The 26,667-nt window shown below is 45.4% G+C and overlaps 1 protein-coding gene across 1 annotated transcript in view; it reads right to left on the reverse strand.

Annotated features, from left to right (window-relative positions):
* Window positions 1–9,917: 9,917 nt before the first annotated feature.
* mtnr1al (melatonin receptor type 1A like) overlaps window positions 9,918–26,667 on the reverse strand; it is a 53,688-nt gene continuing 36,938 nt past the window's right edge. Inside the window, exon 2 of the mRNA XM_041194358.1 lies at window positions 9,918–10,687. Within this exon, the coding sequence (XP_041050292.1) occupies window positions 9,918–10,687 (770 nt within the window). The remainder of the gene's footprint in view (window positions 10,688–26,667) is intronic.

The raw sequence follows: 26,667 nt of genomic DNA on the forward strand, positions 1-26,667 counted from the left end.
TTCATATTCATTTAGAGGTGGCGTACAACTGTCGGCTTTGTGCATTTGTGTCTGAGGTCACTGGTTTTCTTATTTTAACTCTGCAGCACAAGAGCGGGGAGGAGAAGAATAGCAGCTTGCATGGAGGCTCAGGACCAGCAACGGTGAGCCAGTACTGGTGAGAGATGTGGGGTGTGGAGGGAGATCAGTGGCTTGGAGGAGTGGAAGAGGAATTCAAGGGAGGACAATAAGCATGGTCGGGGCGCAGAGTAGTGAAGTGGGGAGGGTCTGGCACCCAGTGTGTGATGGGGGGGAGGGGTGGTGGGGATTGTCAGTCAAGGCAAGGAAATTAGGAGTCTAAAGGGTGGTGTCGGTACTGTCCAAATGTGTGTCCATAGGAAAGTGGGAACATAGGAACAGGAGACAGCATCCAGCCCATTGAGCCTGCTGCGCCATTCAATACGATCATGGCTGATCGAAAGCTTCAATGCCTTTTACCCACACTATCCCTATAGTCCATTACATTATTGTTAATCTGAAATTTATCAATCCCTACCTTAAACATACGCAATGACTGAGCTTCCAAAGATTCACAAGCCCCTGAGTAAACATGATTGCATTTTCTCGAAGATAGAGTCTGCAGATAGCTTCACATAATGTTTGCCAGATCCCCCCATAACTCAGCTGTCACTGATGTCTCACCCTGTTTGAGTAGGCAATGCTCTGAGCCTCCGCGCATCCCATGTACCATTTGTAAAATCAGAAAAAGGTAAGAAAGTACCTGACAACTGGCTGTTAATTATCAGGCAATTACATGTCAGTCACTGATCATCCTGCCACTTGCATTTGGTAAAATTAGTCAGTGATGGGATGATGTCAATGAGCTGACCCAACCCAAGCCCATGTCATTTTCTGGACCACACCACTCCTCCCACCCTCACCCAACCACCCTCCCACTTCCATTCCTGCCTCCATGGGACTGGCAAAATCCTGTTCAATGTTTCTGGGTTGCATGGAAGTTTAAAAGTATGAATTTAATTGTGTGTGTTCATTCCAATTTAAGATTGTTGTCCCAGAATAGGGGAAATCCTTGGATTACTACATAGGAGTTGCAAGCCTGCTCTAAAGGGATGCAGAATGGGTGGTGGGATGCTCAAAATGCTGGGGGGTATAGCAGTTCCAGTGAATGAGCTAAGAAAAGAACTGGGGTTCTCAGCTGGATCTTTAGTGCTTCTTTCACTCTCCAATCTATGTTGTTACACCTCTCCCATTAACCAGAGGAAAGTTTTATGAATTGCCCAGCTGTTCACAAGCTGTGTCAGCTTTAACTCTTCTTGTTTTTTTATATATATTTGTTGCTGGCTAGGCCAGCATTTATTTCCCATTGATTGGTCTTGTTCAGAGGGAATTTCAACCACGTTGCTGTGGGTCTGGAGTCACATTTAGGACAGCAGATTTCCTTCCCTAAAGCGACATTAGTGAACCAGATGGGTTTTTACAATAATCAACAATGGTTTAATGGTTATCATCAGACTTTTATTGAATTCAAATTTTACCATTTGCTGTGGTGGGATTCAAATGCAGGTCCCCAGGGCATTACCCTGGGTCACTAGAATACCAGTCCAACAACAATACCACTATACCACCGCCTCCCCCCTATGTTGTGTTGGAACGTTGAATGTTTTATTTCTCTGTGAAAGCTGACCTTTTTCAGTTATATTCAATGTTTTTACAGTAATTTTGAAAGCCACTGAAAAAGAGAAGTATAAAGATGAAACAATTTACATTTTTTTTGTAAGCATGTGTGAATGTTATAGCATTGCTGGCTACAGCGCCACCCTCTTTTTCAAGCTGTATTGTGCCTAGTCAATCAAGTATTGGTCTATTGCTCCCATTACATTACAATATCCATCAGGGTAATGTTAATTTAACATCCTGCATGAAACAATCTTATTAATGAAATGTTGGAGTGTGGAGGTTAAATGAATCTGTAATTATGGATACGGGATTTGGGAAACTGTGAACATAGCTTGCATCCCTGTAATTGTTTTATTGTTAATAATGATCGGATACAGATATATATGCAAATTAAATTGGATTTTATTGTTCTAATCAAGCTCTTCTAATTATAGAGAGTGATAATTTGTAATTCTATCAACACAAAGTGATCACAGATCAATGAACTTTAAGATGACATCCTGAGATTCTGAGTCTGATCTTATTCATTTTTTTTCAGAAGAAGGTCATGCAAAAATGAAGTAGAGAATTTCAACAGCTTCAGTGTTTGAATAAAGAGATTGCTGTGAACATCAACCATCACATTGCTGAAATTAAGAATGTTTGCTTAACTTTGGTTCGGATTGGACATCAGAGCTGGTGGGGGTCATTGTAAGAATGCAGTTTGATGGTAAAACTATGATGAAAACAATGATACATCCAGTTCTTATGCTGCTTGTGAGATATGCCATTAATTTTGAGTTTCAATGAATGGCGTGTTCGAAAACAAAGATTGAAACTGGATAATGCCGTTGAACAGACTAAACTGGCTATACAATTGATAACCAGACAACCCCTGGCAGAAAGGGCAGAAAAGAATTGGGAATGTGCGCAAACAAGGGTTTACATTACCTGTGTACCTTAATGTCCTAGGCTATCAATGAGGTCAGCACACTATGAGTAAAACAACTTCTACTGGGCATGGCATACATTGTGCAGGTGGGCCTAAAGCATGGGTATCATCTTAAAATTGAGGTATTGATGGAATATGTGAAATTCTTTCATCCATGCCTCTGGTCTAAAAGATGTTAATCTAGTCACTTGTGTTCATAGTAATAAAATGATGGCAAGAGATTGTGAGAGTAATATATACATGAATCTTAAGAAGGCAACATAACCACGGCAATAGGATGTTTATAGGAGAATGCAAAGGTATGTATCTTTGATGTATTATGGGGGAGGGGGTGGAATAGTGGTACTGCCACTGGTAATCCAGAGACCCAAGATAATTCTCTGGGCGCTTAGGTTCAAATCCCACTGAGGCATAGGGTGGAACTTGAATTCAATAAAAATCTGGGATTAAAAACTCTAATGATGACCATGAAACCAAAAACACATCTGGTTCACTAATGTCCTCCAGAAAGAAATCTGCTGTCTTCACCTGGTGACACCAGATCTGCAGTAATGTGGTTGACTCTTAAATGTCCTCTGAAATGGCCAAGCAAGCCACTCGGCTGTATTAGACTGCTACAAAATCAATAATAAGGAATGAAACCAAACAGATCAACCTAGGCACTGACAATGGCAAACCCAGCCCTGTTGACCCTGCAAAATCCTCCTTACTAACATCTGGGAGCAACAACCTGACATAATCATACTTGCAGCACCTTCCAAACCATGACCACTAACACCTGGAAGGATGAGGGCAGCAGATACATGGGAGCACCATCACCTCAAGTTCCCCTCCAAGACACTTGCCATCTTAGAAATATATTGGCATTCCTTCACCTTTGTGGGTCAAAATCCTGGAACTCCCTCCCAAACAGCACTGTGGGAGTACCTACACCATGTGGACTGCAGCGGTTCAAGAAAGCAGTACACCACCACCTTCTCAAGGGTAATAAATGCTGGCCTAGCCAGCAATTTCCACATCCTGTAAATAAATGAAAAAAAACAATGATTTAGTTCAATGTATACGAATTTGGACCCATCATTAAGAATGGTATGCATTTTGTTGATATTGTCACACATGTTAAGGATAAATATTCCCGTCCCTGTGCCAGGTTTATTGATGTTTACCTGGGTTAGTTTTAAGGCCTCACAATGGTGTCAGACATTTGTGTTGCATGTGAAATTCGGACATGCCATTCCGAATCCTGAATTATGCCTTAGCTGGATCTAGCACACACGTATTGCAGGATTCCAAATGACCTGTCCAACTATCACATGCAACACAAATGCCTTACGGTGTGGCAAGGCCTTAAAACCAACCCGGACATAAACATCAGTAAACCTGGCAGAGGGACGGGAATATTTATCCTTAATGAGCGTAACTATATCAACAAAATGCACACCATTCTAAATGACAGGTCCAAATTCATATACATTGGATCTGCCACTCAACATGACCAGGCCTTGCCTGAAAGCAAGCTAAATAAATACTTGCTCGATTTGTGTAAGAATGATGAGCTACTGTGTGATATATATGACAGTGTTCGTCCTCACTGTTTGCTACGTCCGCGTATATATGGACTGCCCAAAGCACACAAAAGTGATGTCCCTTCATGCCCCATCTTATCTATGACAGGTTCTGTACAAGATGAAGTGGTCAAACAGTTGGGTGAATTGTTACAACCAGTTTTGACAAAGTTTTCCATAAACACGGTGAAGGACCATACAGGACTTGCATTTCGATAGCAATGCTGTGTCCATGTGCTCATTTGACATTGTTAGCTTATTCACCAATGTTCCCCTTAAGGAAGCCATAGCCAGGATTTCGCTGTCAGCGAGCAGGGAAGGGCCGGGCCCGCTCGCTGATGCGTAAAACGACGCGGAATGACATCGGGCATAATTCCTGACGTCACCCTGCCTCATTTAAGTTTTCAGGTCTGTGGGGGCTCAGCCGAATCAGCTGTGTGCCCGCCGACCTGTCAATGGCCAATTGAGGCCGTTGACAAAGTAATTAACATCATTAATGCACCTGCCCATCCAACCTTAAGGTTGGCGGGCAGACCAGGAACCCTGGCGAGCATAGGAATAAACATGAAACCCTCATCCACGGGCGGGATGAGGTTTCATGTAGATTTTTAAAAATTTAATAAAAGTGACACTAAAAGTGATGGACATGTCCCAACTCAAGTGACAGTGTCACATGAGGGGACATGTCAGGGAAATTTTTTTTCTCTGTTTTTAACATTTTTTAATGTGGAGCCGATCTCCCTGAGGCAGCACTTAGCCTCAGGGAGATGAGTGCGCTCTTTCGTGCACATGAGCAAAAGAGCGCCCTCTTGGCTCAGGGAATCACCCCCCCACCCCCCACCGCCTTGGTAATGGTGGCCATTGCCAAGGAGAAGGTGCTAGGAAAACTGAAAGGTCTGAAGGTGGATAAATCACCTGGACCAGATGGATTACACCCCAGAGTTCTGAAGGAAATAGCTGAACAGACAGTGGAGGCGTTAGTGGTGATCTTTCTGGAATCACTAGAGTCAGGGAGGGTCCCAGAGGATTGGAAAATCGCTAATGTAACCCCCCAGTTTAAGAAGGGAGTGAGGCAAAGGACGGGAAATTACAGGCCGATTAGCCCGACCTCGGTCGTTGGTAAGATTTTAGAGTCCATTATTAAGGATGAGATTTCAGAATACTTGGAAGTGCATGGTAAAATAGGGCAAAGTCAGCATAGTTTCATCAAGGGGAGGTCATGCCTGACAAATCTGTTAGAATTCTTTGAGGAGGTAACGAATAGGTTAGACAAAGAAGAACCAATGGATGTTATCTACTTGGACTTCCAGAAGGCCTCTGACAAGGTGCCACACAGGAGGCTGCTCAGTAAGATAAGAGCCCATGGTGTTAGAGGCAAGGTACTTGCATGGTTAGAAGATTGGCTGTCTGGCAGGAGGCAGAGAGTGGGGATAAGGGGGTCCTTCTCAGGATGGCGGCCGGTGACTAGTGGAGTTTCACAGGGGTTAGTGTTGAGACCACAACTTTTCACTTTATACATTAATGATCTAGATGAAGGAACTGAGGGCATCCTGGCTAAGTTTGCAGATGACACAAAGATAGGTGGAGGGACAGGTAGTATTGAGGAGGCGGGGAGGCTGCAGAAGGATTTGGACAGGTTAGGAGAATGGGCAAAGAAGTGGCAGATGGAATACAACGTGGAGAAGTGTGAGGTCATGCACTATGGTAGGAAGAATAGAGGCATAGACTATTTTCTAAATGGGGAGAGAATTCAGAAAACTGGAGTGCAAAGGGACTTGGGAGTCCTTATCCAGGATTCTCTTAAGGTTAACTTGCAGGTTGACGCGGTAGTTAGGAAGGCAAATACAATGTTGGCATTTATTTCGAGAGGGCTAGAATATAAAAGCAGGGATGTGCTGCTGAGGCTTTATAAGGCTCTGGTCACACCAAATTTAGAATATTGTGAGCAATTTTGGGCCCAGTATCTCAGGAAGGATGTGCTGGCCCTGGAGAGGGTCCAGAGGAGGTTCACGAGAACGATCCCAGGAATGAAAGGCTTAACATATCAGCGACGTTTGAGGACTCTGAGTCTGGTGGAGTTTAGAAGGATGAGGGGGGATCTGATTGAAACTTACAGAATATTGAAAGGCCTGGATAGAGTGGAAGTGGGGAAGATGTTTCCGTTAGTAGGAGAGACTAGGACCCGAAGTCACAGCCTCAGAGTAAAGGGAAGACCTTTTAGAACAGAGGTAAGGAGAAACTTCTTCAGCCAGAGAGTGGTGAATCTATGGAATTCATTGCCACAGAAGGCTGTGGAGGCCAGGTCATTGAGTGTATTTAAGACCGAGATAGATAGGTTCTTGATTAGTAAGGGGATCAAAGGTTACGGGGAGAAGACGGGAGAATGGGGTTGAGAAACTTATCAGCCATGATTGAATGGCGGAGCAGAATCGATGGGCCGAATGGCCTAGTTTCTGCTCCTATGTCTTATGGTCTTATGGCCTGCACAGGGAGCACAATGGAGCGTAAAATGGCGACGTACCCCTGATTTGCCCGCTCCTGAACTTCCCCCCAAGAAAATTCTGCCCCATAGATATTTGCACTGCAGCACTCTAATGGCAATCTAGACCCGCCACCTTACATGAATCAGTATTCATTGAACTTATGAACTCAGCAATGAGTGCAGTTGAGTTCAGTTTTAATGACACCATGTATGTCCAAAAAGATGGTGTGGCCATGGGATCCCATCTAGGCCCAGCACTCACAAACATCTTTGTCGGGTTCCATGAGAAACATGTCTTTGATGGAGATGACACTTAACCTCCTAAATCCCTCACATATTTCTAACATGTGGATGATACATTTGCTGTATTTAAATCTACAGTTGCATGAAACAATTTCATTACATGTCTTAATGGGCTACATCCTGCACTCAAATTCACCTTTGAGATGAAGCAGTCAAATCAACAACTCTTCCTTGAGAAGGGTTGAGAAATCTGCCAGGGGGTTCTCTACCACAGTATACCACAAGCCTGCCTTCACTGGTCAATATACATGTTGGAGTTGTTAAAGTTGCACATGCTATAAGATTGGTCTTATCAGCAAATTTGTAAATAGGTGCCTGAACCAATTCTTCACCTTGCAAGCTTGATGCTGAAATATGGCACATCAAAGGCATCCTGTAGGATAATGGCTACCCTGATCAGATCATTTCATGCTGTATATGATGGAAACTCATGAACGGGCCGAAGGCCATCACCTTTGGCCCTGAAAAGTGCCCAGTCTACCTCAGATTACCCTGGAAGGGCAAGGTATCTCAAAATTTCAACAACAGGTGAAGCTAGCTGTTTCACGCTGCTACTGTGTGGTAGCAACACAAGTGGTATGCGTCACTAACAGGATGCTGCCATCGGGTCAAAAGACACTCTGTCTATCACACAGATTAGTAATGTGGCATATGAATTTCAGTGCCAGTGTGATTTTAGCTATGTAGGCTATACGTTCTAAAGACAGCATGCCGCAGCTGCTGTTCACAATGGGCAAGATACAGAATGTAACCAACCAGCCTGTGCTAGCAAAACTCAAAACACAGATGCAATTCCGTGATTAGACAACATTTCCTAAATAACCCTCAGTATGCTAAAAATTATGCTGACAACCAATTTAAAATTGTTATCGGGCTCACAATGTGCCGCACTTGTGTGTACTGGAAGCTACATATATTAATAGATAGGGCCCAGTTCTTTGCAGACAGTAAGAACACATACACACGTTGTGCCTGTTTCAGCTAAACAAAATAAGTTGCAGCCATTCGCTGATTCATTCCTCAGGGCAATGTCTTAACCAATCAGGGTCAAGCCGCCTGGTTTAAATTTCAAACAATGCTTGGCAGTTAACTGTCAGTCACCACCACTGATGCATTCTCCATGGCTACGCCACTTGCCAACCAATCAGCACTCTCTTCACATAAATTGTTGTTTTCCCCTTATACTGGTATTCTTGAAAGTGTCCTGATGAGTGCAAGGTGGAAAGCTTAGACATGTCTCGTTTCTCAGTAATGTGATTTAGTTGTAGAATGCAAGGAATTTAGAGATCAAAGGTAGAATTAGTGTAAGTGTGAGTGAACCACTGAGTGTTGTACACATACTGGAATCAGGAATCATTGTACCCAAGTAGTCACACTAATTGTGTTATACGATATCTCTTTAAAGACTTGAACACTCATACTGGATTGTGAAGTATGATGTCTCTATTAATAAAGACCTGATTGTGCACTGTAATAACTGTGTGTCTCTGCACTCTGATACTTACAGTAATGAGACAAAATAGATCAAGAAAGCAGTCCAACATCCAGTACACACTCTGAGAAAAAGCAAACTATTCTGTCAAATAGAATCCTCAACTGTGCAGGGACAAAGTATTTGCCTCCAGTATGCTCTTTCTGCAGGGTGCCACTCCTCATAACCAATGCCACTCACCAGAGTATGCATTCTCCAAGGCAAGGCAGGTGCCCAGCAATGTGCCCTTAGAGATACAATGTCTTCAAGGGCTTCTAAATTATGTGTACTCCTTTGATACCATATTGTCTGGCAAGGGTGGTGGTGGAAGTTACTAATGGACATACTGGGCTTGCTAGTCTGTAGGTTTCCAGGCCTACCATTTTGATCACTCTTTGTTTTAGCTCCATGAATGTATTTCTTGGAGGTGATAGCCTGGGTGTTTCCTTTGCAGAAGTAAGATTTGGTGAACAGCTTGCAGGTCAGAAATATTTATTTTGCATTAACTGATGTTTCTCCCACACAAAGTGGAAGAATAGTAAATACGCCACTTGCCAATCCTTTCCTGTTGAAACCACTGGCCAAGAGAAAAGGCAGCAATATATAACTTTGTTCGGTCAATTGATCAATAAATGCGAGGTCAGATTTTAAAAGAAAACTGTCTTCATGAAATGAGTTTGGCAAATTTTATTCTTTGGTTTACAGACATTAGTCAAATTAGAACACATGTCGGGGTTAATCTTAAATTTTGCAAATTGTGTGAAGTGGACAAATCAAATCGGATTGAACACCATGGGGAAAGGTGTTAGGTTGATTCAATATTGGTCACTTCACACTGTTGTCAAAATTTAAAATTACCTCCCATCAATGCATTACCAATGCTTAATACAATCACAACAAAGGTTCATACCTGAAACAAGATATATTTTTATGAAGGCAATGCTTATTTAATGTTGAATCTAAGTCTAATGCCAAGCTCATTATATTCAATGTTGTTACAATTGTCTGTTCAGTAGATTGTTTAGCTAGGTGCTAACACATTCAAGGCTTCGTACACTGCTATCGCTGTGATGGTTTAATGCTAAGCAAAAGCTGTACACACTCTTTTATTACAGTCTAGCATCTGTCACACTCTCCCACCAGAGTCTGGCATGAATGCAATTGGTTGTGTCTGCACATTTGCCTGATGACTGGAGGGCATCTGTGGATCTTTTTGATGGTCTTAGACGTGCATCCTTTCTATACCTTGTTTCATTTTCCAGTAATAGCAGGCCGAGCGTTTCTGAAAATTGTAATTTCAGCAAAAATATAGCAAGCAAAATAGACTCGAGTACAGTCAAAAAGTGGTTAGTTTATTCACACCATTTCTTTTAAAGCCAATGATCAATCATTCATATTCTTGATCACCCCACTTGGATCAAATATCTGAAAGGTTCTAACATCCAGTAGATGTGCTCCATGTTGTAGATTTTAGGTGAACATGTTATCCTAACAAGAGAGTTTGGTAACCTCCATTATTATTTGTTTATATTCTCTTCGGAAGTTGTGGTTTAAAACACCGTATACTATAGCATTCAGGCAGCTGTTGAAATATGCCATAAAATAGCTGGCAATGAAGAGCTGCTCTGGTATCATGCTAGCTAAATGTGGATTAACTGCCACTGCCAGGCCAATGAAGTTCAATGGTGCCCAACAAACTGCAAAGAGCACAAACACTACAAACATGGTCAGAAAGTTCCTGAAGTCATGGGGATTTATTTTGGATCGACTATCGGGCTTAACCCGCCTCCTAACTTGGATGACAAAGATCCAGATACGCAGGTAGCAGTATGAGACAATGCTGATCGGTAGAATGAAATGAATGACCACTACGATGACTGTGTAGAAAGAACTGACAGACTGAACAAACGTGCAGGAATATATGCGAGGATCATACTGAAGAGATTCCACGAAGAGATTGGGAACTATTGCTACACCAGTCAACACCCAGACCAGTACCACGAAGCACGATGTACTCCTGTTGCTGAAGATTTTATCATACTTTGGACCATGACAGATGTAACAGTATCTGTTGATTGCAATGCTAGTGATATTAAAAATGGAACCAATCACACTCAGCCCCATGAGGAACCCACTGATTTGACAGTGGATGTAGCCAAGAACCCATCCATTGTGGACTATTGCTATTAGTATGAGAGGATAAGGATAGATTGCTACGACAAGGTCAGCGATGGCGAGGCTCACCACAAAGGCGTTACCTATAAAAGAGCACAACTGGTTAGTTCAGCAGTAATTATCATTGCTTTCAATTATGATGGTTGCACTAGAATTTATTAAACATTCGGCAGGTGGAGGAAATAGATGCTAAAACAATTCATCAATCATTTAATCATTCTAAAACCCGATTCCAATTAGTGTTCATTTGGCTGTAGCACTACTAATACAAATGGCTTTGGATCCTAGAATGGCTGTTTTCTTAAACAAAAATAAAAATACCTGGAAAAACTTAGCAGGTCTGGCAGCATCTGCGGAGAGGAACACAGTTAACGTTTCGAGTCCGTATGACTCTTCAACAGTTTTAGGTTTCCAGCATCCGCAGTTTTTTGCTTTTATGTTATGGCTGTTTTCTTCTTGTACATCTGCTTTGATCTTGGGCAAACTACCAGAGAGCCATAAGAGAGGTTCCCCTAGGACCAGACTATAGCATGACTTTGTTCCTTTAGGAAAGTGGCAGCCACTGTGCAGAGACATAGTGGGCGGCCTTTCGAGATGTTCACAGTTGGAAGTAGTAACAGCAGCTTTATGGCTGGAATTGCTGTAGCCTGCCAATTCCTGCTTCTCTTTTCTCAGTTTATTTTTTGTCTTTTAATAGCAATTTAACTTTAATGTTTTGATCATGAGTAGCTCAAAAACATGACTGAGCTACATAATGGCTCCTTACAAATTGAGTTATCAGCACTTACAATGACGGAATAATTGATATCTTTATGACACACGATCCAATGATCTTTTTTGGTGTTTTGTAAAGCACTTGTGTGTTCCAGATGCTTATATTTGGTCCTCTAATTTATTGTCTCTGAATAAAGTAAATTATCTTGTTATTACCTGGAGTTTCTATTGGTGGTTAGTGAATCATGAACAATAATTCTGTCACTTCACCATGGAAACCATAGATTATGCTCTCAGCTATCAGTTCTCAAACATTTGAACTTAGCCACATTTTAGTGCATTTAGAAAAGAGTATTCTTTATCTCTATTTGTCTTGTTTACAAACCAGACCAAACGGTGCCTCTTTATCAGTGCTAGCAAACACAGAGCTACGTTGGGCACACCAAGTTCAAGGGCAGAAAAGTCCCAGGTTTGCACTAAGTGCAGTAGCGGGTGGGAGAAGCGTTTTTCCTGCCAGCCGCAATGGTAGCTTTTAATACCATATCACCCCAAACCCGCCACATTAATTATGCATTCTTGGGATACATGCCAATGGTGGGTGGGCTCCGATTCACCTGCCACACTAGCACCTCGCCACTTCATCACGCCAGGCACTGCATTTAAAGTACACCCGGGCTCAGTGCTTCCAGCCCAGGACTGCCTCAAAGAGGACTTGGCCCTGATAGGCAAGAAGACTGCAGCTCTCGAGGGCCTTATGGATGCCGTGGAGGCCCATTGTGATGTTTTCTAACCCCGCATCGGCCGCAGGAGGGGCAGTAACATTACAATTCTGGCTTGGTAGGCGGCGGCAGTGGTGATCAGTGCCAATTTTGCACAGAAGAGGTTGGCCATCCAACGCTGATAGAAGATGAATGATCTCATCCATCCAATCAGGGTAAGGCAACCATCTCATCACTCTAAACTCACACAATCAAGCCCATCACACATTTACAGGCATCTCACTCCCTGCCAGCTCAAGAGACATCACCACCCATTCTCACACACATACAATACATGTCCATCTGGCCTCATTTCCTCTGGAAACTGCCTCCTCAGCCCTCACCATCTTGAGGCCACTTTCACAGTTCAACATGTGTCCCACACACACACTGGGATACCCTCCTTCCCCAGAACAGCTCTTGCCTGCAACCTCTTCCCTTGCCTAAGGCAACTTCTCCCCCTTCCGTTGAAAAGGCAACCACATATGGCTAGTCTGACAGGCAGAGACCTGCCTGTGAGCCCTCCTAAAAGTGATGTGGTGCTGTCTGTGAAGCCTGGCACTGATAACTGCGAGCACCGACCGAAGCAAGGTAGGCAAACAAACCTTGACGTCTCGAGTGAATTGCAACCTGCCAAGTTCACGCCTTATATATGCTGTTGTGAAACACGTCGGTGTATTTTCCCGCCAAAACTGGGCGGATGATTCAGCAGGGGGGCTTATTCTGGCCGGCTGGCCTTATAATGATATGCTGATGTATTACAATGAGGTTCCTGAAGTCTGATGTCAAGGAACACGGCCCGCCATTGACAGGTTGAGTGGACGATCGCAAACTGGTTTCACAATGTCGTGAATCTGATTTTTGGCCTTCTCACCATATCCTCTGCTCACACCACTGGACACGCCAAACGCCAGTGGGCACGCAAAACCCCGGCCCAAATCTGAAATACTGGTCTTAAAACCCAGTCAATACACTGCTCTGTAAAGTCTATTCAGAGAGCCCGACCTCTGAATTTAATGAACTGTGCTTAGCTTGTGGAGACCGGACTGGGTGGGATTTTCTGGTTTTGCCAATGGTGGGCATCATGGCAAGCAGAACCAGAAAATTCGGAGTGCGGTTAAAAGCCAGTTTCCCTCCGGCGTGGAAATGGGTTGTAATTTTCTGCTCATGATTTTTGTGGTGGGTCAGGTTGCCCACTGTGCCATGTTGAGAACAGTACTTGCATCTCATAAATGCCCATTAAAAATCCAGCTTGCCAGAATCACACTCCCACCCCAAGTCACGCCAGCAGCTACTTAGACTGATGTGAATCACAATGCACATTAATGACGTGCACATGTCGAACTGCGCTTCACTCACGGCTTCGAGGTTTGTAGACATAATGTTCGCCTACCTTTCACTGGCTGGAAGGCACATACTTGACTAGACGGGTTGTGGTTGGGGTGAGTTGCCCGGAGCTCAGGAGGGAAGGGGTGACAGAGACTCATGGCTGGGGGCTGGGGGGTGAAAGGAAGAGGGGGCATAAGTCTGAGGCAGTCCTGGGGCAGAGCACAGCTTGTAGTCGGGGCCAGAAAGCAAAGGCAGCCCTGGGGCAGTGCACCCATGCTACAAGGCTATGCCTGGCATGCATGAACTGGTCCCAGTCCGGGGAGGGGGAGGATCTGTCCATGCTGTGTCAGCTGTGCACAGCATGGTGTGCAGGGCGCTGTCAGTCCCTCATATATTTGGCTACTGGGGGATGGCGACTTGGTACTAGGCTGCATTTGGCACAGTCATAGTCAGGGGAAGCATCTGCAGCCTGTATTTGGAGAACTGGTAATTAAGAGGGGGGCACTCAATGGTCTCATTGTGGAAGGGTCTCGGTAGGTCACTGTGCACAGGGCCTCAAGATGGGGAGGGATGCAGTCGATGGGGAGCATGGGGACATTCGCAGAAAACAGTTCAGTGGGGAGGACAGGGGTAACTACAAAAATTATGATGGGGTCCAAGGTTAGAGGGGGAGGCATGAGAGTGGAGGCATGAGAGTGATCGGAGGGAGGGAAACTTGTACATGATGCTCTTCCAGAACAGTAGGAGGAACTTGGATGTTGACAGAGGAGGGGGGCTGGTGTGGGGTTGGAAGCTGGCCTTATAATAGAAGTGGAGCAGCATCATTTTGACAGCCAATGGAATGATGCAGTGAAAAATAGCCTAGGAAAAAAGTCACCATGGAAGGCGTCTGAGGGTTTGTGGAAGAAGCCAACTACTGCACTTTTGGGCCTTTGAAGTGATAGCTTAATAATTTTCACTTCAGGATGTGGAGAGCAAGGCTTAGCTGAGACATGTGAGGAAACTCAAAGGCCAATTGAAGGATTTGGGCAATTTAACTCATGGTGTGCATTCTTGCTGGAATCAGTTAGGGCTTGGGGCCAAATGTTGATTGGGTTTGAATGACCATTTGTCCCTATCATAGGAATGCACAAAAGTCACAAGGTTCCAACTGTAAGGGGGCAAGGCTAAACTACATGTGCAAAATGCTCCAAAGGCCTTTACACATTTCAGCTGAGAGTTTCAGGCTTTACACGCCTCAACAATTACAGTCATTATATTAGTGCAAGGCTGGGCTCTAGTCTACTCCAAAGGAGGCACCTGACAGTGCTTTGGATGAGGTTGACAATGCCTGGCTCATCCAGATCCAACCACCTTTGTGAAAGTGCTTTTACGTCTGGTGCATTAGGCGTGGGGGGGGGGTGGGGGGAGTGCAGCAGAGGTCAGGGTATCAGCTTCCAGTGATTCTTGAGTCTGTGCTACAGCTGCAAGGAAGGATCTAGGGAAGGAATGCCTGGAATGAGGGCATCCCAAGGCTTCACAATGACTCCCTAGATTGATGATGGAAGATGATCATTACAGGGTTATGTTCCATCATGACTCTGTTCAGTTTTTCCAAAGACATGGAAGAGTGCAAAATGGAGGTAGCAGGTAACGTTGCCTTTTTCAGGCTCTCATGTAATTGAGAGGGCAAAGAAGGGCCTGTCACCATCAGGCAGGGCAAAGGGAAGAACCTTGCCCTGAAGAACATGGGCCAGCAGTTCCCCCATCAAGACCCAGAAACTGAATTGGAGAGATCAATTCCACAGAGGCATTTGACATGACTCAGGATGTGCCAAAGGCACCCTCACAATTGCAGATGAGTGGGACAGTGCCATAGATGCCTTTGCTTGTCAAAGGGAGTGGTGGCTCATATCTGCCAAATTATTTGGGAGGATCTGACTCTGCAGGGACTAGGAGGCCATCTATTGGCAGTGGCTTTAAAGGCGGCTGTCACACTCAAACTTTTTGTGAGTGGCTTGTTCCAGGGCTCCCCTAGGAACCTCTGCAGAATATCACAATCTTCCACTAATAAATGCAACTAAGAGGACACCAATGCCCTCTTCAGTAAGACACACAATTACATCCAGCTCTCCCTGGATGAAGCCAGCCAGGCTGCCAGAACAGTGGGATTTGCAGTGATCTCCAGCTCACCACAGGTGCAGAGTCCATCAACTGCACACATGTGGCATCAACAGCTCCCTGGCAGCAGCCAATTACTCATCAATAGATAAGGCTTCCTCTCTCTCAACATGCAGCTGATTTTTGACCACTGAAAGCAGATTATGCAGGTTTGTGCGAGGTAACCTGGGAGTTTGCATGACTCATATTGAGTCACTCATAGGTGCCACAGATCTTCAAGGGGCCTCAGCACATTCAGGGTTGGCTCATCAATGACAAAGGCTACCCGCAAAAGACACGACTAATGACGTCTATTCGGTGGCCACAGAGTGCTTCAGAGGAGAGGTTCAATGCGGCTCACTCTGTTATACATTTCTTGATTGAGCATTTCAGATGTCTGGACCGGTCAGGTGGTGCTCTCCACTACTGTCTCCAGAGGGTGTCCCGCATCATCGTGGTTTGCCAAAAGGACCGGGGCGGGGGTGGGCGGTGAATTGACAGATGGAGAGATGGAGGAGCTGATGAGGGGGACATCGAAAGTTATGAGTTCGACGAGGGAGAGGATGTTAAGGCCCCAAAGGATGTGGCCACAGCACAGGCCAGATGCGGCAGACATGCCTGTGAGATCCTGATAGGCATAAGGTTCCAGGACAATGAAGATGACCAGCTCATATGAGCCTCTTTCACTTGTGCCCTCAATGCAGGCTCAACTTTAACACTTACATTGCTTTTCTGGCATCTCAAGCTCATGTCCAGCATTGTCTTGGCATTTAGGTATGAGATGGCCCAGTAAATATTGGCATTGCATTTTGGTATTAATTAGTGTAGTAATTATAGTTTTGGGAAATGTAGGATTGTAGCTTTAAGAATAATCCCGTGTTGTAAGATCACATGATCTGTGTAAACCAATGTGTTGTCAGAACGGAGAACCTCTCGGAGAGAGTTCTTCTTCAGTTATGACGTTTGATGCACAAATGTAGCTGATGCTGCTGTCTTGTAAATAAAATTAAGTGTTTCCACTATGAAAAGTTGTCTGAAGATCAACTCTATAACAAAGTGGTGACAAGGATAAGTCAGATTCAGTGCTGTACCTCGCCCAGCGATTGTGAGTATCTAAGCTCATTAAAAATAAAAGAAAATGTACTCATCCAAAATGCCACAATTTGGCAGAATCAATCCCTTTGAGATGGCCACAGATAATTGGTCTCTATATATAGAATATCTTATGTTCTTCTTTCAAGCAAACAAAATCATGGCGCGGAAAAGAGGAGAGCGATTCTCTTGAGTATTTGTGGGAGCAAGACCTTAATTCAAAACTTGATGGCCTCCAGTGCCCCAGATTCAAAGGCCTTCAGTGAATTAGTGGACCTCATTAAGGGACATTTTCAACCCAAGCCCTCAGTCACAATGCACAGGTTCAAGTTCAATTCATGGAACAGAGCCCCTGCAGATACCATTGTTACCTACGTGGCAAAATTAAAACAACTAATGGAATATTGTGATTTCGGTGAAACCCTCAATGACATGCTCAGTGATTATTTAGAATGTGGCATACAGGGAGACATTATTCAGCGAAGATTGCTGGCTGAAGTGAATCCTGAATTTAAGGAAGCGTTAGAAATAGCACTGTCGATGGAAAGCGCTAGAAGGGATTCACAAGCAATTCAACAGCCGTAAAACAGCGTCAATCTCCTAGTCGGGTGGGAACAGTCAGCCAAAAGCGGTGCAAAAAGCTGGGACTCAGCCGCAAAGCGGGAAACAGCCCCCACTAATCGAAAAATGAGAGGAAACAGCTTAGCAACTAAATCAAAAAATAACTTTCATCAACATGGAAACAATCAGTCTTCTAGCAATTGGCAACTTAAAAAAGTAGAATGTTATTTTTGTCACAGAAGTGGACACATAATGAGACATTGCAAAGCGAGATCTAAATAGGCCTTCAAACAACAAATCCAATGAAGTCTATAGTGTAGAAGAGCCAGAAACAACCAATTCTGACATTTATGCATTAATCCACATGAAAGTTGGGAAGAATATTTGTTACAGTGCAAGTGAATGGTAAACTAGTACGAATGGAAGTAGACATGGGTGCTTCTATCACTATAATAGGAGAACACACTTTCAGATATTTAAATAAAGGTGACCAACAATTAAATTTGGAACAAATATCTGCCAAGTTGAAAACATACACAGGTGAAGAAATCCAAGTAAAAGGGATCACCAGAGCAACTGTTCATTATGGACACCAATTGGCATAGCTACCAGTGATGGTGTTAGAAGGCAGAAGACCAAGCCTTCTAGGTCAAATTTGGTTGAGGGAAATTAAGCTTGATTGGCCAGTGAAATTTCAAAAGGAAGCTGGAAGAGTTCCTGTCTTGAAAAAGGAACAAGGCAAATTACTTCAGAAAGAGCCTGGAGAGTCCAAGGACCGCAGCAGGATGAAAAAGGAATTGCAAGCATTCAGCATCCCGAAGAAATGAAAACTGTCTTAAACAACAACATGGAAAAACAACAGAAGAAACCCAAAGAGACCCCGCTGAATGACAGAGTTCAAGGTCAAGTGAGCAAACTTCGAAAAGAAAAGGAAAACCTGTTGAAAGACCTTCACACACTACAAGGATCCCTCCGGCCAAAGTTTGTGCCTCTGAAAAATTACGAAGAGAAGCATGAAGAATTTAACACCTCTCTGAACAAACTGAAGAACCAGTTGGCAGAGAAGACGCAGCAATGTTTAAGTTTCCATGAGGAAGCCAACAGATACAAGAAGGAGACAGAAGAGCTGAAGAATCAGCTAATGAAGTTAAAGAGGCTTTAAAAGCAAAATTCGTAGAACTTCCAAAAATGTAAGTAGATAATGAAGTCATGGGTAGCTCACCTACTGAAATAAGACAATTTGAAATTGCACCTAAGAGAAGTTTGGCCAACAATGAAGCAAAAAAGGCCAAGACTAAAGTCTATGGTAAAAAGAGGATGCAGAATTACTGATGAGACACCTTCATCGGACAAAACTAAGCCTAATACTTTCCAATTTGGACGCGAAGGTGGAGAAAAGTCAAAGTAACCAAAAAGCAACTCATGATTTGCATCGTTGTGAGTGACAATTTACTGTTTGAGAAGCGATACATGTAAAGAATTTCAATGGAGGACCGAAGTGGTTACTTGGTAAAGTGAGTTCTGTGAACGGGCCATTGACATGCCATGTGGCAGTGGAGGGCTGGATCACCTGTAAGCATGTGGATCATTTAAGAAAAAGAGAGATACCCCAACAAAATAATGTTCCACCTGCAACCATTACTGAACCAGTTGTTGAAGTTGCTCAACCAAGCATGCCCAATGTCTCTGTCAAAGTCGAAGACACTGAACTGCAATTGCATAATGATGCTAATGCATTTCCAGAGAATGTGCTTTCTGCAAAAGAATCAGAAGTCATGCAGCTATGATGTTTCACACGGATCAAGAAACCACCTGAAAGACTGAATTTGTAATTTCATGACCTGTGTAAATATTGTAATGTCATGAGATAAATATATTTGTAAATACAAAATGTACAGAAACATTAAAGGCAGGGGAATGTATTAATTATAGTTTTGGTAAACATAGGACTGTAGCTTTAGGAAAAAGCCTGTGTTGTAAGATCACATGATCTGTGTAAACCAATGAGTTAACAGCACAGGGAACCTCTACAGGGGAGTTCTTCTTTCATCATGGAGTTTGATGCACACGTGTAGTTGCTGCTGTTGTCTTGTAAATGTTTCCGCTAAAAAAAGTTGTCTGAAGATCAACTCTATCACACTTAGTAACTTCTTTGATAAAAAATGGCACACATCAGATGTACTGGTGCTTTGCTGTGATCCCATTTGAGGCCTCCACATTTTCATTCCAGCAGTTTCAGATATACACAAGGAAACCTGGGACATTGGTGGCATTGTGACAATCAGATAGCCATGTCAGTTGCCCATTGGCGACCAAACTCAGGGATTATGTCAATCCAGGCTAGCCAGGCCTTCAGGTCCAAAGCAGCATCCTCCCACTTAATAGTCTGTCATCAGGAGCCTAAACACACGCCTCTAATCTGACATAGTCATGGCCGTCCAGCAGACATTTCAGGAGTCATCCAGTGCTAGCTAGGTCCATAACTCTGCATCATGCAGGTGGAGAGTGGGAACTGCTATAGGAGTGACGTCTAGCTGTGTATGCGGTCATGACATCACACTACATGAGCAGCTAAGGTCCCTGAGTAGTACTTGAAATTTAACCCACACCAAAGCCTGGCAAACATTACTTGGAGGCCATTGAAAGATGCACTGAGTTAGACTGACTCCAATCCAGGTTGCCATTAAAGCCTATCAGATCCACATAGAACAGTCTTCAGTGCAGCAGCATCAGGAGAATAAACCAAACTGCAAAATCTATACTCATGAGGCCACATGATCTGATCCTCTGATGCAAGTCTAAGATATGCATTGCCCCAACCACCATGTCGAAAGAGCAACAGCTTTTTCTCTTGTCACTATTTTGGACAGGAAGGCAACATGCTGTACTGAGATTGTGCGAAACACCATAGGCCTGAGGCACACGGTGGGAGATAAGTGAGGGGGAGGTGTGGGGGTGGTGGAGGGACATCTGTTACACTTGCATGATCTCGGAGCTTTGCATCAGACAGAACGACGATTCATTAAATGAGACTTTAAGATGAGCGAAATATGTTTACAATTTCTTTTCGGTATACGCTAGGGAATGAACCTGGGCCACGATTGTGCTCTCAAAATTTCTCTGGCCAGGATTTTCTAGACTTTGGGCGAGCTCAGCAGGTTGGCCCGGGAGTGGTCGGGAAACCGACTGCTGCCCGCGATCGGGCCCTGACCGCGATTTCACGCCAATTAACAGCCAACCAGCGTGAATCATGTGCTGTAGCGTTCAGCGTTGCTGTGGTGAGGGGGTGGTGTGGAGGAGCGTGAGCGCAGAAGTTTGCACATACACCCAGGTGCGCGCAGTAATAGATCCAAAAGGTTTTCCAAATAAATAATAGATACTAAAAATGTTAAAAAGCATGCCCCTTCATGTGACTCTGTCACATGAGTAGGGATATGTTAGAGATGAGTGCAAAAGGATTTTTTTTAAAATCACTGGTCGAAACCTCAACCTGCCCGTGGATGAAGTTTCGCCAAAAAAGCAAAGGCCGCTTGGCCTTTTCACCAGCCCACCAACCTAACGGTTGGACGGGCAGTGAAAAATTTGAATCAATTGCTTCATGAAGGGCCTTAAAAGGCCGCTTAATTGTCGGAGGCGCGCTGCCAATTCCTGTGCACACCCGCTGACTGAAATATCATCGCGCATCATTTTACACTCGTTCAGGTCGGGCGTGTGCCCACCCAATGAGTGCAATATTCTGCCCTCTATTTTTCTTACTCTACTGTTACATTGAGGTGCACCCTCTACATCCACAGCAGAGGTAGAGGCAGCCTGCTGACTGCTAAGCCCTATTGTCTATGATGACCTTGGCAGGCATCTTCTGGAGGACCGAGGCCCGGAGGGCCCTAGCCTGCATTGGGTCTCCTGCTGGGCAGCAGGTGCACCCTCCTCGGCCTGAGCAAGTGGAGTTGCTGGGGCCACAGGCAGGGGGGACTTGGAGCGGCTGGACAGCCCAGGAGAATCCTGGTTGGATTGCCCCGGGGTGAGTGACCGGTGCTCCTCCCCCCTGTGGGTGCCCAAGGGCCCCTCCATGACTCCTTGAGGAGACGGGGCTCCTGGCGGGAGATTAAGATCCCCGTCCCCCTCTCACATAGTCACTGATGGATCCCACTCATGGCTATAGTGCTGGTGTGCAGGTCTGAGTGTTTATCCAGCAGAAACTGAGCATTCTGCGAGGCCAGGGTCTCCAGGGCAGTTGCCAGCCTTCCAATAGTGACCTCGATGAGCTGGTGTGTCAGCGCCACGACGTCAGACAGAACGTGGGCGGACTCCTCCATCCTCTGTTCTAATCCGCTGATGGTCTTTGACCACCCTGCCTGCTGCCTTTGGAGCTCCAACATCTCTCTAAGTCATGTTTCCAGAGGCTTACCATTGGACTCGGACTCAGCAGCAGCCTGGCCTTCAGCAATCCCCTGAGTGTCGGTGACCTTGGCTGTCACTGCCTCCGCCTGCTGTGGACCAGATGATAACCCTGAGCCTGCTCTAAACCTAGGTCCCACCGGGGCATGAGTCCACATTCAATGGGTCCTCAGGATCCTCCTTTGAGGTGGTCTAGGGGCTGGGGCTGATGGGCAGGCTGACGGTGTGTCTCCTCCATTTCTTGCTGGTGGCTGTAATAGAGACGAGAGATAATTAGTGGCTGGGAAGTCACCTACATTAAAGAGCACTCATAATGTCGGTGGGTGGGCGAAGGCTAGTGAGGGGTGGGGGGGGGGGGGGGCGCGGGGCACCTCACTGGCTTGTGGGGAGTCGCTGATCTCACCTTCAGCACAGGAATAGTCCCTGTCCTCGCCAGCCAGCTCTGCAGCCTGCTCTTCAAAGCAGGTGAGTGGTCTGCGATCCATCATCCCCACTTCAGTCTGGGATCTTTCCCTGTTGCTGCAGGCTATCTTGTCCTGCATGATGACAGATGGACAGACTGTGAGCAGGACAGATGCCAAAGCAGGTGATAAGCATGCCTGGCTGCTGTTTGTGCTGAACGGAGCTATGCAAGGGCTGAAGGTGTGAACTGTGCAGGATTTGACAAGATGAAGATGTTAGGTGTGTGAGAGATTCAGTGAAGATGTCCTTTGTGCTGGTAGTGTGCGAGATCCCTGTGAGCTGTAATCCTGTGAATGCCTGATGGCCTTGTGAGAGTGTGAGTTGAAAGTGAGAAGAAGGTTGACTTAGCCTGCGATGCGAATAAGGTCATTCATCCTTTTCCAGCACCGGATAGTGGTCCTCTTCTGAGGAGTACAGGCACTGACTGCTCTGGTGACCTCCTCCCAAGCCTGTGTGGTGAGGTTGATGGACATCCAGCTCCCATCATGGGGATAAGGCATCACCCGCCAGTCCTCAGCTGCCTGGAGGACATCTGCTCCTCTTCAGGGCACAACGCTTACCTCTTCTCGGAGCCATTGTGGTGCTTGACACAACAAGCCCTGGGCTGCAGAGAGTGAATGTGTGTGCGGGGTGAAATTTAAATATGGCGCCCGGAAATACGACCCGACAAGGTAATGGCGGGGCTGACAAATCCCACCCTGCCCCACCACAAGATATGTCATGCTGCTCGTTCATGCATACATAATGAGGTGAAAAGTGGACAATCTGACATGGCAACTTTCCCGCCCACCACCGCACTTAGTCTATGAAGTGGAAAATTCTTCCACCACACTAATTGAGTGAGTAGAGATGTCTAGCTAGATGTGCAAGTAAACGGCTTAGAAATATTTCTGGGACTCGCTGCAGCCTAATCTGGCTGACCAAATACTACAGATCAGGAGATTCCAGATTTGATTCTCCCTCTGGGCAGAATTAACTGATCTCCTCAGGGTGTGGGTGGATAGTTCTGGCCTGAAATCAGTAACAGCATTTAAATCAAATATATCAGATTTACACCAAGGGTATTTTTGCCTCCTGCAGGCCCAAACACTAGAGGTCACATCCAGCCCCTTGATGTTGGACAATCTGATGAAAAGCTGTCAATGGTCTCATCACAGATCCAAACAGGCAACCTCCAGCTTTTCAGGGCCAGAATGCTCTGACACCAGTGCCCATGAGAGCTCCTCTGCTGACCTGGGGTGTGCAGCTATGTACAAGGTCACTCCAATGCTGCAGGTAAAGCCAGTCCATGCTGATGAGTTGATCCCATAACTTCATTGAGGATCAACTTCACTCTGACTGGGGGCAGTTAACTGACACAGCACAGTAATGGTGCAGGGGGGAGGAATAAAATTACCTTATCGTCTTCCACATGTCTTGCATTCTATGGCTTAGGCTTTCTGATCATAATGCTGATGATAACGCAGTTAAAATGAATGGTTTCCCATTGGTCTTATGGCTGGAAGGCCTGGGTCTTTGTGTGTAGGAGGGAGCACAAATCTGAAATAAGCCTTGTCCATGAATGATCCCGGCTGCCGATTTACAGGAGGTCTTCGCTTTTCAATTGTGGCTTTTCTTCAGAAGATAGTTTGTTCGAGGCACTTTTGCAAAGCTGCTGAGGATCAATTTATTTTGTGTCTGCAGCTGATCTCATCTGGTTTCCAATGACCACTTAGTGTTTCTCTGATGTATCGGGGTTGAACTGAAGCCTTTTCCACAATTGTTCATCTTGCAGCCAGCTACAATGTGAACACAATTCATTTGTTCATAGTGCTCATATTTATAGGGCATTGCTGAGCAGTATAGGATTGTAACAGAACTGTCAAGATTGCCTTTCTTCTTGCCTTGTAATAGTCAATGTGAAAGTATGTGACTGGACCTGTGCTGCGTAGATATAGTTTTACTCAGCCCAGAATGGCCTAGGTGTACTTTACACCACTGTGGCAAATTTATTTTAAACCATTATATCTCCTGTATCATCTGATTTTTAAAAATTATTCATTCATGGGAGTGGGCTTTGCTGGCTGGGCCAGCATTTATTGCCCATCCCTAGTTGCCCTTGAGAAGGTGATGATGAGCTGCCTTCTTGAACTGCTGCAGTCCAGGATGGTGTAGGTACACCCACAGTGCTGTTAGGCAGGGAGTTCCAAGAGTTTGACCCAGTGACAGTGAAGGAACAGCGATATAATTCCAACTCAGGATGGTGAGTGAGTTGGAGGAGAACTTCAAAATTCCTTGGTGGTGATGTTCTCATCTGTTAGCCGCCCTTGTCCTTCTAGATGGTAGTGATCATGGGTTTGGAAGGTGCTGTCGAAGGAACCTCGGTGAATTCCTGCAGTGCATCATGTAGATGGTGCACACTGTTGCTACTGTGCATTGGTGGAGGGACTGAATGTTTGTGGATGTGGTGCCAAGCAAGCGGGCTGCATTGTCCTGGATGGTGTCAAGCTTCTTGAGTGTTGTGGGAGCTGCAATCATCCAGGCAAGTGGGGAGTATTCCTTCATACTCCTGACTCATGCCTTGTAGATGGTCAACAGGATCTGGGGAGTCAGGAGGTGAGATAATCATCACAGGATTCCTAGCCTCTGACCTTTTGGTCTCTAAGTAAGACAGCAAGGGAAATGCTATTCGGGCCAGAAAGGGGAATTGAAGTGAAAAATCTGTCATAATCTTATTGAATGGTGGAACAGGCTTGAGGGGCCATCTGACCTACTCTTGCTCCTATTTCTATGCTCTTACGTTCTAATATTAGCCCTTAGAGGAAAAGACACTGAAGTTTCTTGGGTATGCTCATGCCCATTGGTGAATCACTAGTAACAACAGCAGGAAGCTCCTGTGCAGCCTTTTAAAGGCACTGCTCAGCCTTCACTATTCGACAGAACAGTGGAGGACATGAGGTAGAAGCACTGCTTGGCAAATTCATTTCTTTCTCAAATTACTTCCCTGGAATTTTCATAAATATTTTTACTAAGCCACAGGAGAATTTGCACAACTTCCTTAATTCCTTCAGCCCTCCAACCCCTCCCGTATGGCATTAAAGGCAGGATAAGCAAACACCTGTGTGTGCATGCCACTAAGGCACCCAGAATTATCACTTGTCCCAGCTAAGTGGAGGTGGCACTGAGCGCCAATTCCCTCATGGCAGGACAACAAAAGAGTGCAGCAGCCTCAGCTTTGTTCTTCCACCAGCAGACTCTTAATCCTCTTAAAGCAACACTAACATAGCCAACCATTCTTGAGTTAAGGATACCTCCAGCTCCTTCATCAACTTTATCCTTACATTGTTCCTCTGGCACATAATAACCTCATTGTATAACTCCAATGCCCGTAGCTGCACTTTAATATCCTCACTGCCCCTGTTTGCTCCCTCCCCCAGGTTTACTACATCTCCACTCCAGTGTTGCTTGCCACAATGAACATATGAATTAGGAGAAGGAGTAAGCCACTCAGCCTCTCAAGCAGGCTCCGTCATTCAATAAGATCATGGCTGATCTAATTTTAACCTTCTCCCCGATAACTTTTCACTCCCTTGCTTATCAAAAATCTATCTACTTCTGCCTTAAAGATATTCAAAGACATTGGGCTGCAACTTCTTCAGAGTGGCAATCAGCGTCGGATTGTCACTCCGTGCCCAGTTACCTACACTAAATTTCCTCCGTGCCTGTCTCGCCCGACCTTCCGACTCAGGCCTGGTGAGATCAAGCAGTGCAGCTGCCCTTGAGACCCAGCATCGCAGACCAGCCCTGTCGAAGTGAAGGAGGACAAGCCTCTTTTTACAGCACTAGCTGCTGTGAAGCAGGTAAGTTTAGAGGTCTGATTGAAATTGACAGGCCAGGGAGAAGGTAAGTGGATAGGATTTGGAGGGCGGGGATGTTTGGAGATCGGGTGGGGATGGGAGGAGAGTTTCTGACATCGGGAGGGTCGGACGTTTGGAAGCGGCTGGGGGGTTGGACATGGGAGGTGCTGGGGAGGTTGGACATTTGGGAGGGGGTGGGGGAGTCAGATATTCGGTGGGGGTGGGGGATCAGACATTCGAGGGATGGGGGGGTCGGGCATCGGTGGGGGTGGATGTGGTCAGAACTCAGGGGTGGGGGGTCCAGTCAGGTTGGGGCGTGAGAGTTGGGCCCGTGGTGGGGGTGGGGGATGTCAGGTGAGGGTTCTGTGCAGGTGGGGGGTGTCCCATGGGGGGTTCGGGAAGGGGATATGTTGGGGAGTCCTTGGGGGAATCGGTCTGGGTCTTTACAATTGTTACTCAGAAGTTAGACGAGATTTTAATTCTTCTGGGTAACTTAAATTATCTACGTTAACTATTGATGTAGCCCTGTCGGAACCATCCAAAGTTTGAGTTTTAAATCGCATTTTCGGATGGTTCCCAGTGCAGCACAATTGCCAGAGGTAGTGTACACATGTGGGCAATTGAGTGCTTACTTGTGAAATTCAAAGAGGGATTCCCCAGCACATCTTTAGGGTACTCCCCCCCCCCCCCAAATCTGACACTGGGGAGCTGGGAAGTTACGGCCCTTTGCCTCAACAACCATTTGAGGAAGAGAATTCCAAAGTCTCACAGACC

Source organism: Carcharodon carcharias, chromosome 8, assembly GCF_017639515.1.
Source record: "Carcharodon carcharias isolate sCarCar2 chromosome 8, sCarCar2.pri, whole genome shotgun sequence".
Taxonomy (NCBI): domain Eukaryota; kingdom Metazoa; phylum Chordata; class Chondrichthyes; order Lamniformes; family Lamnidae; genus Carcharodon; species Carcharodon carcharias.